Source organism: Mixophyes fleayi, chromosome 11 (assembly GCF_038048845.1).
Source record: "Mixophyes fleayi isolate aMixFle1 chromosome 11, aMixFle1.hap1, whole genome shotgun sequence".
NCBI classification, from domain to species: Eukaryota; Metazoa; Chordata; class Amphibia; order Anura; family Limnodynastidae; genus Mixophyes; species Mixophyes fleayi.
This window is the reverse complement of record NC_134412.1, coordinates 16,179,590-16,193,540: the sequence shown is the minus strand read 5'-3', so window position 1 is coordinate 16,193,540 and position 13,951 is coordinate 16,179,590. Positions and strand designations below refer to the sequence as shown.

General features: G+C 41.5%; 1 protein-coding gene across 1 annotated transcript in view; it reads left to right on the top strand.

The window, feature by feature from the left end:
• The window catches only part of ERFL (ETS repressor factor like), a 46,036-nt gene that overhangs the window by 28,559 nt on the left and 3,526 nt on the right, over window positions 1-13,951 (top strand). Inside the window, exons 3-5 of the mRNA XM_075191136.1 lie at window positions 8,326-8,560; window positions 12,288-12,465; window positions 13,584-13,698. Coding sequence (XP_075047237.1) covers window positions 8,326-8,560; window positions 12,288-12,465; window positions 13,584-13,698 — 528 coding nt within the window. The remainder of the gene's footprint in view (window positions 1-8,325; window positions 8,561-12,287; window positions 12,466-13,583; window positions 13,699-13,951) is intronic.

The window sequence follows — 13,951 nt, the reverse complement described above, 5'->3', positions numbered from 1 at the left end:
TAATATTTTCCAACACCCTCCCCACTACATGTAATTTAAGATTTGTAATGGGATGAGACACACCTGCATTTTTTTGGACTCAAATGTGAGAAGTTAAGGAAGGGGTAGAAGGCGGAGATGGGGCAGAAAGGAGGTGGGGTAGATAGGGAAATAAGAATGATAGTTATTAAAAAGATAATGATCTAGGAAAAAAAATTGGGTGAGTAGTAGTTAAGACTGAGGGATACAGGGCTGTGAGAGGGTAGGGTAGTAAGAAAGACGATGGTAGAGACAGGGGCAGAAAAGACCAGTAGAGAGGCTTAGGAGGGCAGGAGATACAAAAGGTAAGTAGAGGCTAGATCAGTGTTGGCTAACCTGTGACACTCCAGGTGTTGTGAAGCTACAAGTCCCAGCATACTTTGCCGATATATAGTAGCTCGTTGCTGGAAGGGTCTGCTGGGACTTGTAGTTTCACAACACCTGGAGTGTCACAGGTTAGCCCACACTGGGCTAGATAATGGGGCAATAGACAGAGACAGAGAAACATCAGTAAGAGAAGACAAGTTCAGTAGAAGAAGTCGAGTATCAGATGAGTATTAAAGTGGAAAGCACAGAGAAGGGAGAGAGAAGATCGATAGAGGTGAGTCAGTGAGGAGGGTGGTCAGTAGTAGCGATACCTGAAGGAACAAATGATATATTAGATAGAGAGATAACTAGATAGACAGATAGACAATAAATAGAAAAAGAGAGATAACTAGATAGACAGAGAGAGAGAGAGAGAGAGAGAGAGAGAGAGAGAGAGAGAGAGAGGAGAGAGAGAGAGAGGAGGGAGAGAGAGAGAGAGAGAGAGAGAGAGAGAGAGAGAGAGGAGAGAGAGAGAGGAGAGAGAGAGAGGAGAGAGAGAGAGGAGAGAGGAGAGAGAGAGGAGAGAGAGAGAGGAGAGAGAGAGAGGAGAGAGATAAAGAGAGAGATAAAGAGAGAGATAAAGAGATAGATAAAGAGATAGATAAAGAGATAGATAAAGAGATAGATAAAGAGATAGATAAAGAGATAGATAAAGAGATAGATAAAGAGATAGATAAAGAGATAGATAAAGAGATAGATAAAGAGATAGATAAAGAGATAGAGAAAGAGATAGAGAGAGAGAGAGAGAGAGAGATAAAGAGAGATAAAGAGAGATAAAGAGAGATAAAGAGAGAGAGAGAGAGAGAGAGAGAGAGAGAGAGATAAAGAGAGATAAAGAGAGAGAGAGAGAGAGAGAGAGAGAGAGATAAAGAGAGATAAAGAGAGAGAGAGAGAGAGAGATAAAGAGAGATAAAGAGAGAGAGATAAAGAGATAGAGAGAGAGGGAGAGATAAAGAGATAGAGAGAGAGAGAGATAAAGAGATAGAGAGAGAGAGATAAAGAGAGAGAGAGATAAAGAGAGAGAGAGAGATAAAGAGAGAGAGAGATAAAGAGAGAGAGAGAGATAAAGAGAGAGAGAGAGAGAGAGAGAGATAAAGAGAGAGAGAGAGAGAGAGAGAGAGAGAGAGAGAGAGAGATAGGAGACAGACAGAGATAGATTGAGGGAGAGATAGATAGATAGATAGATAGATAGATAGATAGATAGATAGATAGATAGATAGATAGAAATTTGTGTCAGTATGTTGCATTAGTATAAAGTAGGTTACTTGGTTACGTGAGAAGACATATGTAGGTATTAATGGATGTTAAAGAGAGAAAAATAGTAAAAAGTAGGAGATCCAGGAAAGGAGCAAAACCAACACCCAGCAGCCCAACCTATTGAAATCCACACAACAATTATACCACTGAAAGATTGATACGTGTGCCCGAGGGGCTCCTGGTGTCTACACCAAAGACTATATCATTAAATAAAGCGGGATGGTGCTCTGCGGACCTTTCTGCAAATGTTCTCCCTCCAGTATGTACAATCCTCCGGCATTACACCCCCCCCCCCCTCAGATACACCTCACTAGACCCCAAGTGTGAGTCTCATAGACAGTTGCACCACCACCAACTCCTGATGTCACCAGGTCTGTACAAAGTTACTGTCACCCCTCCCCCCATCACCTGACAGAAGTCATTCCTCCAAATCAGGTTTGCGATCAACGCAATAATTTGGAATAATGTATAATTTCTCTATGCTATACTCGGAGACACCGTGAATGTCATGGATAAGCATGAATGATATACACTATATAAGAGGACAGACTTTATTAATATAAGAAGATTATAAACATTATATAAGTAGCCAGGATTACAGCAATCTATTATGAATAACCATTATGCAATAATACACAATATATAATACACGTTGAAACTGGAATAATTAATGCCAATTGTAATTAATTATCATTAGTAATAATACATCACACTAATCTGACCTACGTACAAATATATCGTTTTGTTATACTATTATTAGATCTAACAATTTATTTCGCTACATAATTGTCTGTTATAAATTTGTTGGTAAATAACAGGATACATTTGTGAAAATATATTTCTGTTTTTACATATTTACATCTATGTATTGTATAGATTTGAGCTATTTAAGTTATTTTGTTTTTAAGACAAACAAGATTACAGCAATTCGTGAGTTTTGTTAGTTTAAAACTGTCATTTTGCGCTATAATTTAATGATCTGAGTCTTTAGGAGAGATGATAATTATAGTCAACGAAATACGACGGGACAGCTGAACATTATAGAGTTTAATGCGGTTTTTACACGTTGTGATGTCTGAATTAGACATTGCGGGAGTTGAGTTATCCCCGGAAAATACTGAGAGAGGAGAGAGGGGAATAGGAAGATACAGGAGGGAGAATCGGCAATTGAAAATAAACAGTAAATTGAGAGGGGTCACTGGTATCAAATTAAATGGAGATAGGAGAAGATCAGAGAAACGGAAAATGGAAGAGTAAGAGAGACCCAGGAACAGGAGATGCCCTTACTGTAATGGGATCTAGGTTGTGACAGCAACAGAGAACTAGACTTGGCATAATAACATTATTATTTATTATTGTAATATTATAAATATTATTAATATTATTAAAAATAATAAAACTGAGTTGAGAAAAGTCTTTTAAAAATAAATACATATATGTATATATATATATATATATATATATATATATATATATATATATATATATATATATATATATAAATAATGGAGTTCTACAATTCATGCAACAATTTTGAAACTATGTCATTAAAAGGTTTATATTAAATTATATATACCCAATTTATATATAAATGTATTCTTACCTTATATACAAGATACAAATGAACACAATCTAGACAAGTCTTTTGGACAATTAACCCAATGTTTTCTCATATCTCACTCATGCTTCATTACTAAGCAGCCATTGTGCTGGTCATTTAGAGGAAATAGTTCACAGCTACTAGAGATTTTAACCCTGTCTGTGTTTCTACAGCCATTCAATAAAGGAACAGTCTAAATTGATGTACAGGACTGCTCAGTGTACCCCTCCCCCCCCAAACCCAAAATGGTTGATCACATATCTTCTTGCAAATGACTGGACCACAGACACAGAAGTTGTATTAAGTAAATGGCCTGGTAGAAATATTCCCAAACATATGTTTATACAATTCAAAACTTTTAAACCAAAGCTATTTGTAATTCTTTAATGGTGGAGAAATAATGTGTAATATGCATATTAAGACTTATTGTCTGTATTTCAAATGATGTACATTGCATGGAGGCCATAGCTTTCTATGGGTAGGTCAGTGGATGTACACTACACGGAGGCCATAACTTCCCATGTGTAGGTCAGTGGATGTACACTGCACAGAGGCCATAGCTTCCAAGTGTAGGTCAATGGATGTACACTGCAGGGAGGCCATAGCTTCCTATGTGTAGGTCAATGGATGTACACTGCACTGAGGCCATAGCTTCCCCATAGCTTCCTATGTGTAGGTCAATGGATGTACTCTGCACGGAGCCATAGTTTCCTATGTGTAGGTCAGTGGATGTACACTGCACGGAGGCCATAGCTTCCTATGTGTCGGTCAGTGGATGTACACTGCACGGAGGCCATAGCTTCCTATGTGTAGGTCAGTGGATGTACACTGCACGGAGACCATAGCTTCCCCATAGCTTCCTATGTGTAGGTCAGTGGATGTACACTGCACGGAGGCCATAGCTTCCCATGGGTAGGTCAGTGGATGTACACTGCATGGTGGCCATAGCTTCCTATGTGTAGGTCAGTGGATGTACACTGCACGGAGGCCATAGCTTCCCATGGGTAGGTCAGTGGATGTACACTGCACGGAGACCATAGCTTCCCCATAGCTTCCTATGTGTAGGTCAATGGATGTACACTGCACGGAGCCATAGCTTCCCATGTGTAGGTCAGTGGATGTACACTGCACAGAGGCCATAACTTCCCATGTGTAGGTCAGTGGATGTACACTGCACAGAGGCCATAGCTTCCAAGTGTAGGTCAATGGATGTACACTGCAGGGAGGCCATAGCTTCCTATGTGTAGGTCAGTGGATATACACTGCACGGAGACCATAGCTTCCTATGTGTAGGTCAATGGATGTACACTGCACTGAGGCCATAGCTTCCCCATAGCTTCCTATGTGTAGGTCAATGGATGTACTCTGCACGGAGCCATAGCTTCCTATGTGTAGGTCAGTGGATGTACACTGCACGGAGGCCATAGCTTCCTATGTGTCGGTCAGTGGATGTACACTGCACGGAGGTCATAGCTTCCTATGTGTAGGTCAGTGGATGTACACTGCACGGAGGCCATAGCTTCCCATGGGTAGGTCAGTGGATGTACACTGCATGGAGGCCATAGCTTCCTATGTGTAGGTCAGTGGATGTACACTGCACAGAGGCCATAGCTTCCCATGGGTAGGTCAGTGGATGTACACTGCATGGAGGCCATAGCTTCCTATGTGTAGGTCAGTGGATGTACACTGCACGGAGGCCATAGCTTCCCATGGGTAGGTCAGTGGATGTACACTGCACGGAGACCATAGCTTCCTATGTGTAGGTCAATGGATGTACACTGCACGGAGCCATAGCTTCCTATGTGTAGATCAATGGATGTACACTGCACGAAGGTCATAGCGTCCCCATAGCTTCCTATGTGTAGGTCAATGGATGTACACTGCACGGAGCCATAGCTTCCTATGTGTAGGTCAATGGATGTACACTGCACGGAGGCCATAGCTTCTTATGTGTAGGTCAGTGGATGTACACTGCACGGAGCCATAGCTTCCTACGTGTAGGTCAGTGGATGTACACTGTACGGAGGCCATAGCTTCCTATGTGTCGGTCAGTGGATGTTCACTGCACGGAGGCCATAGCTTCCTATGTGTAGGTCAGTGGATGTACACTGCACGGAGGCCATAGCTTCCCATGGGTAGGTCAGTGGATGTACACTGCATGGAGGCCATAGCTTTCTATATGTAGGTCAATGGATGTACACTGCACGGAGGCCATAGCTTCCTATGTGTAGGTCAGTGGATGTACACTGCACGGAGACCATAGCTTCCCCATAGCTTCCTATGTGTAGGTCAATGGATGTACACTGCACGGAGCCATAGCTTCCTATGTGTAGGTCAATGGATGTACACTGCACGGAGGCCATAGCTTCCTATGTGTTGGTCAGTGGATGTACACTGCACGGAGGCCATAGCTTCCCATGGGTAGGTCAGTGGATGTACACTGCACGGAGGCCATAGCTTCCTATGTGTAGGTCAGTGGATGTACACTGCACGGAGACCATAGCTTCCCCATAGCTTCCTATGTGTAGGTCAATGGATGTACACTGCACGGAGGCCATAGCTTCCTATGTGTAGGTCAATGGATGTACACTGCACGGAGCCATAGCTTCCTATGTGTAGATCAATGGATGTACACTGCACGGAGGCCATAGCTTCCTATATGTAGGTCAATGGATGTACACTGCATGGAGGCCATAGCTTCCTATGTGTAGGTCAGTGAATGTACACTGCACGGAGGCCATAGCTTCCCATGTGTAGGTCAGTGGATGTACACTGCACGGAGGCCATAGCTTCCCATGTGTAGGTCAGTGGATGTACACTGCACGGAGGCCATAGCTTCCTATATGTAGGTCAATGGATGTACACTGCATGGAGGCCATAGCTTCCCCCTAGCTTCCTATGTGACTGTGTAGGTCAGTGGATGTACACTGCATTGAGACCATAGCTTCTCATGGGTAGGTCAATGGATGTACACTGCACAGAGGCCATAGCTTCCCCATAGCTTCCTATGTGTAGGTCAGTGGTTGTACACTGCACGGAGGCCATAGCTTCCTATATGTAGGTCAGTGGTTGTACACTGCACGGAGGCCATAGTTTCCTATATGTAGGTCAATGGATGTACACTGCACGGAGGCCATAGCTTCCTATGTGTAGGTCAATGGATGTACACTGCACAGAGGCCATAGCTTCCCATGGGTAGGTTAGTGGATGTACACTGCAAGGAGGCCATAGCTTCCCATGTGTAGGTCAGTGGATGTACACTGCACGGAGGCCATAGCTTCCTATATGTAGGTCAATGGATGTACACTGCATGGAGGCCATAGCTTCCCCCTAGCTTCCTATGTGACTGTGTAGGTCAGTGGATGTACACTGCATTGAGGCCATAGCTTCCTATGTGTAGGTCAATGGATGTACACTGCACGGAGGCCATAGCTTCCCATGTGTAGGTCAATGGATGTACACTGCACAGAGGCCACAGCTTCCTATGTGTAGGTCAGTGGATGTACACTGCACAGAGGCTATAGCTTCCTATGTGTAGGTCAATGGATGTACACTGCATGGGGACCATAGCTTCCTATCAATAGGTCAACTACTGTACACCATATATTGACCATGGCTTTCCATCTGTAGGTCAAGAGATGAACACTGCATGGAGGCCATAGCTTCCTATCAATAGGTCAATGGATGTACACCATATATTGACCATGGCTTTCCATCTGTAGGTCAAGAGATGAACACTGCATGGAGGCCATAGCTTCATGTATTATAGGTCAACAGATGGAAAGTGCATGAAGGCAATAAGTTCCCATCTGTAGGTCAACTGCTGTACACAACATTAAGGAAATAATTTGCTTTTAGCTACAGTAGTCAAGGCGGTCTACAATGTTAAACACCTGGAATTTTTGGAATATTTGCTATACAGTCAGGTAAACTATATTATCATGATATTCCTTCAACTTCAAAAGATCTCTCTTTAGTCTCAGAATAATTTACAGGTTGTTCACTACACGTTGCCATATTTTTGGAAAAATACACCCCACTTCCATAGTCACTGGCTTTAATAAAACAAAATGTTCAATTAGTATGAACATCTTTGTACTTATCTAAATATCATTCTTAAAAATAGAAAACTTTGCCATCATGACCTCCCACTTTAAGAGAGATCATCAGGAAAGCCGTAGGCTACTTTCACATGTATGAATATATGTGAATTATATGGATTTTTAAAGAAGTCATTTTCATTGAAGGTATGGAAGCTGTTAAATATAAATTTGTGAACATTAGAAGTAATAATTTTATACTGGATCACCTTAGGCATTGGATATAGTTGGATCTATGGAAGTATTTAAATTTAATGCTCATACTTTAAATCTACATTAGTATGTTAGCATGGAAGCATTACTTCAAAGAATGTGGGAGACGAGTTAATTTAAATAATCCAAACCAAGCAAAGTGCAGTCTGTGATTGGTCCTGTATTACACGCTGACAGTAAGCATTGCCTCAAATCTTCAAATGAAAAAAAAACAGAGACACCCATTGGAGGAAACATCTACTTAGGTCACATCATCCACCCAATATTTTCTTTTAGGTCCCACATAAGGCTAAACAGATATAGGAACTGATTTGTACTCATTCCGTTAATTTGTGTCCACATTGTGAGTAAATGTCTTAGGGGTAGATTTATCCAACCTTCTAAAACGGAACGTTGGAGGTGTTGCCCATAGCAACCAGATTCTAGCTATCATTTACATTCTAGAACACTGATAGCTGCAATCCGATTGGTTGTTATGGACAATACCCCCACTTTTCCTTTTTAGAAGGTTGGATAAATCTACCCCTTAGAGTGAAATTAAGGGGACTAACCTTGGATAATAATATCACTTGGTGGCCCAACCCTTAACCCTATGGTACTATAGTAGAATACAGTTGGGCACAGTTTTATGGGCAATAACAACACAGACACATTGGGGCAATGATCCTTATAAATGGCTTCTGTGCCTTGCTGTCAGCCCGCTCCCCTGTAGACAAGGGCACATTTCTGCACCAAAGAGCTAACAATCATATATGACTCTTCTTATTTCAGGGTTTGCATTTCCTGACTGGGCCTATAAGCCAGAGTCCAGCCCGGGATCCAGACAGATCCAGCTCTGGCACTTTATTCTAGAGCTTCTTCAGAAAGAGGAATATCACGATGTCATCGCCTGGCAGGGGGACTACGGGGAGTTCGTCATCAAGGACCCAGACGAGGTGGCGCGGTTGTGGGGCATACGGAAGTGCAAACCCCACATGAACTATGACAAGCTGAGCCGGGCACTCAGGTAGGATCCGAGGACAAAAAGATAACATTTATCTATAAAAGTACAAACATTATTTTAACGTTATAGCTAATGAACAGAGACTTACACGGTGATAACAAAATCAACTCATGTCAATAGAGGATATTAATTATAAAGAAAAGCCTATTCATATTGTTTGATTTTACTTAAATTATAGGACATATAAGAGAATCCTGTTATTCTTTATCAAAATATCCGTTTAACCATTATGACTACACCATTAAGCTTCTACCAAAGAAAGACTTTGGTTAGAGGGAAAAGTAATTTCTCCCGAAGTAACATGTAGGGTTCTTTACAGTAAGAGCAGTAAACTTGTCCATTGTGTTAAAAATAGGGATATTTTGCAGGTATAGAGCAGAACTCCAAGAAAGGGTGCCAACATACATGAAACCAAGTTTCCAAGTTGACTTTGCTAACAAATGAAAAAAACAAATATACTCGTTAAAGGCTCAGTAAGCACCTCAATTTGATGATCTCTGGGATTTTCTCTATTTGTAGGCAATTTATAAAAAAAACAAACAAAAAAAAACAAAACACTGAGTGCAGGGCATTTTGCTTTACTCAACAAAAACTATTGTTTGTTAATACCATACATGCAGTAATTTAGCAACTGGGTGTCCTTATTCTGTCACTATCCACAGATACTATTTACATTGGAACATGCAAATACGTAGAAAATGAAGATTCTTTCTGCAGAATAAATTATTTGAATTTTACTAAAATAAAATAAATTGTATTAATAAATGCAACAGGGAAATTAGGCTTTGAGTGAGACTATAGAGCAGGGATCGGAATAGGCGCCAAAGTAGGGGGGGACCAGTTCTCAAATTTATAGTTTTGTGCCAATCTGTCAAGTTGGCCAACAAACTAGCTCCAGTTAAGGGGACAGACAATGAAACAGATGTGCTTACTGAATGCACTCTTAAGTTCAGACCTAAATGTTGCCTTGCGCTCACTTATCCAGCTCAAAGGCTGGCGTTTTAGAGCTATTAACTTCGACACAACTGTTTGAGAGGTAAAGCAGTCAGTCGCTGTGATCCTTCGTGAAGATCTCCACAAACTCTGGACGTCTTAGTGACTGATCATTCGCTATGGAAAAATATCTGCAATACTTTGGAGAGTGCGATTAGCTGGACTTCCAGTCAATAAATTAAGCACCCTTAGGAAAGTTACAAAGAAAGATGTAGACACCGGAGAGAAACCAAGGCCAGGATTAGCTCGCAATTATGGATTAAATTCTACTCATTCGAACAGAATTAATGCATCATTAACTGCTCAGTTAGCAGCTCCTTAGAATACCGTACCAGGCCATTAAGAAGTGGAAAAGATAGGTTAGAGTGAAAACGTCAAAATATAGACAGGGAACAGAGATAATAAAATTTGTTTCTGAAGCCATACGTTCCCCAATTCTGATAGAAAATATATCCACTATATCGGCTAGCTGTGTTCCTCAGTGAGCCTGGAATGCTCATACGTGGTTCAAGCCCAGACAGTCTCTGGGGGGCTCGTGGGTGAAACGAGGAGGGGGTTCCTCATCCCTTTGCCGAAAAATTACTTTTGACATTTAATTTCAAAAAGCTTCTCTCGCCTAACACTAGGGTGATATGTTTGCCCTGTGAAGCCCGCAGAGTCTCTCTGGAGAGGAGAGTGGTAGGTCTGTGTATGTAGGTCTAGATGTACATTTTATTTTTCTTTAAATATATGGTTTTGTGATGATTTATTACACAGGTTCCTAGTGCATCTAGAGAGGAGCGAATCTCTTGTAGTTCAGCTCAGCAACGTCTACTCAATGTTGGGACAAGTTTGCTTGTTAGCAAATCATCTTTCAAATCTCATTTCCGTTTCAATCCACAATGCTCTGAGCATGGAAACTTAATTTTTATAACATATACCTGCTCAGTTATTTATTTATTTTTTTTACTCTTTTTATAGAATTACAAACCACATTTCCGCATGTCACTTTTTAGCAATATCACATGTCAAGTAGTCTCTGGTGAATGCATTTTTTGTTGCAGAGATGATTTGGGTTCCTGGAGCAGTCCAAAATCTGGCAGTGTTCAACCGTTGATGAATTGTTTTCATGATTTACCTTAGATAATAGAAGCTTCACTAGAATTCATTGCAGGGATCTTAGTGGTGCAGTTTGCAAAGGTATAGATAAGCCAACCACATTGAGCTATCACTAGTAAACTGGTCTTAATCTCAACAATGAAAGTAATCATGTTGGGTTTAATTAATGAAGTGAAGGTAGTCACTGTGATTTGGAAACAAGACGATCTAATCGTACTAGAAGGTACTCCCAATTCTTTGAACAGGTGTAAATCCCGCAAGGAACAAACACAGAGAAATATCCCCCAACACACTGCTATAACCAGCAAAGGAGTTGCTAATTTTATTTGTACATAAAAATGCAGAAATCTCAGCTGCACACATTTGCAAAGGTGTGCAAAGCCACCCACCACTTCTGCTAATAAGGTGGTCCTAACTCTAAACTATTTTAGAGCCATACATCTAAGTGTTTTTAAATTGAGAGATAACTTACCAAGAAATACCCCAAAACTCCTCCAAATGGCAATACAGCGCCAGCACTCCCCCTCAGCTACTGACACCAACATGACTCTCAGACAAACAAAACAGAAGTGGAAGTTGCTCAATCAATTTAGAAGTTCATAGCAGGTGAGTGAAAGGGTGGGGTTAATCCTTACCTTGAGGCACCCACTGATTGCCATAAATCCATCAGAACACATGACGAATAAAATAATGCACTTTAGAAGTAGCAGGAAGCTGCTCTGTCATTTATAGCCCATTTAGTTGGTGGGGAGAGGGGGCGTACGGACAGAGCAAGGAGCGCAGACACAGTATGTTAAGAGAAAGGTTAGTAAACAGAGGGCTATACGTCATTACTAGGTGGTAACAGTACTGGGGTATAGATGAGGCATAAAGACAGATCTCAGGGTGAGCAGCATGTTCATACCTAGAGTTCCAACGTGTCCTGTTCTATTCGAGATACTCCCGTTTTCCATCCAAAATGTTGAACTCACAATGCTCATTTTCCTATAATTCAGACACCCAAATTAACATAATAAATAATAGCTTCCTCCAACTGTATTTTTTTTGTTTGACACCCAGAAGGCCACTTTGCATAGGTGTAGCTGCAATTGTAATCTCTGTAGATTTTCTGCCTCAGGTAAATATCTCGTCACTACTCACTGTGCTGTAATTTTCACCTCTCCCTTAAATTTTTAACCCAATGTTCTCCGATTCCTTTTCCTCTACTCTTCATTTTAGCAAACCAAACAATGGATTGTGGAGACCAAGAAGGGGGGGGGGTGTCATAAGTTAAATATTGCAAGGTCAGCTGGGTAAACAGATATGGGATAAACCCCGATCTGTCCTAATCATGGATCGTTAAAAGGTAGATGGGACATTTGTCTTAGCTATCATTACCATACATTGTCTGAGGCCTTTCTTAGGAGGTTGGATTCATTCCATCGATGTTGTATCTGGAATGGTTTCAATACAGGAATTTGGTCCGCAAACCCTTGTACATGATATGGATCAAACAGGATTGGTCTAAATCAATACCTGTACAAGACCTGGACATCCGTTAAGGTGACATATATTGACACCGGTCATTGATTGATTCTGATAGGTGAAGGCTACCTATGGCAATATTGATAAATATATTCTGTTATTTTTTTTCATCTAGGTATTACTACAACAAGAGGATTCTGCACAAGACTAAAGGGAAGCGTTTTACGTACAAGTTTAACTTCAGTAAAGTTGTACTGGTCAACTACCCCCTGCTGGACATGGCAAACTCCTCACTACTACTTGGGCAGAGCCCCTTTTCTGGGGCCCACCCCCACGACCCATTCACTCCTGAGGTAGGAGCAAATCCCCCGCAATGGCAGCGATATTAAATGTAACGCTATAATTTCCTGTTTCAGTACTATATAGCAAGAGTAGTATTACTGTTTACGTATCTAGCGCGTCATAGCATGCAGAGAATAGGACATCAGTCCCTGCTTCCTTGGAGCTTACAGTCTAAATTCACAAGCACACATTAAGGTTAATTTACTGCTGACCCAGCATTATGTTCCTGGACTGGAACCGGAGCACCAAGAGTAAATCCATGTACACAGGGGGAGAAAATACAAACTGCACACAGATAGGTTTCTGGTTGAAGTCAAACTCATGACCCCGTAAATGTGAGAAAGCAATGCTAACCACGATGCCAAACACACATAAATGGACACTGAAGACCGCCTCCCTGTGTTCCGGATCGGACCGGATGTGGCATCACCGCAAGTTTGACAAGTAGACAGTCTGTACAATGAATGGTTACATCGTGCGAGAGACTACCCTACGCATTTCGTTACACAACTAAAGTTGTGTAATGAAACGCGTCGGGTAGTACCCATAAGGAGTCGCCACTTACACAATTTTGCTATAATTTAAATACTCCATGCTCCGTAGTCACCTGGTTACATGTTGTTTGCAAACATTACTTGTCATCCACACGTGACTTGCAATGTCCAATCACCTTGCTTACTTGTAAAGACATGAGGCATTAGCCAAAATGGACTGATGGGTCCACTGGGATTGGGGTCCAAAATCCTGAACTTCTGGTTTATAGATAGGACAGGGGGGTAGGGTGAGGAGCACTGCCGCCAGTTTAGATTTGCAGATTAGAGGTTGCTATAATTAGTCACTGTGGGTCAGACTGGGGCACTTACTGGTAATACAGCTCTTATACAACCACAATATCCTGACTGATCCCTGATTACTGAGCAGGCCACAGACATTTCCTCACAATCCTGTTTCACGAGGTGCGTCTTATACTCAGGCATCTAGAATATCAAGGATGATTAAGGCAGGTTCCTCTATTAATATAGATAAGTACATATATACAACAGGAAATGTCAGACTGCTTTCATGGCATGATAGTAACTGCTGGAGGATGAGTTGTGTTAGTACTGATGACCTGGATCTCTCTTCGCAGGCTTTACAATCTCTCTTTTCTACGACCGATCGCCCTACATTGTTGGATCGCCCTCTTTCTGCTCCCGACACAGAAAAACTTCGCCTTGAAGCCGCTTTCCCGTTCCTGAACACCGGTACGATCTAAACACAGAAGCTTTTGTGCCTTGTTTGTGCCTCTGTAACAGGGTTGTTAAAACATTGCTCTGTATACAACTCTATCCACTTCAGAGATCACAGCAGAGCTGTTAGAATACTACTTATTATACAGTATGAAGATAAAACAATGCATTCTTGGAGAAGACAAATAAAAAAGGAACATGGCCCATATAGGAGCCAATCAGATAATGCGTTTTGTCAGCCTTGTGCAGTTTAATTAATGGAAGCTAG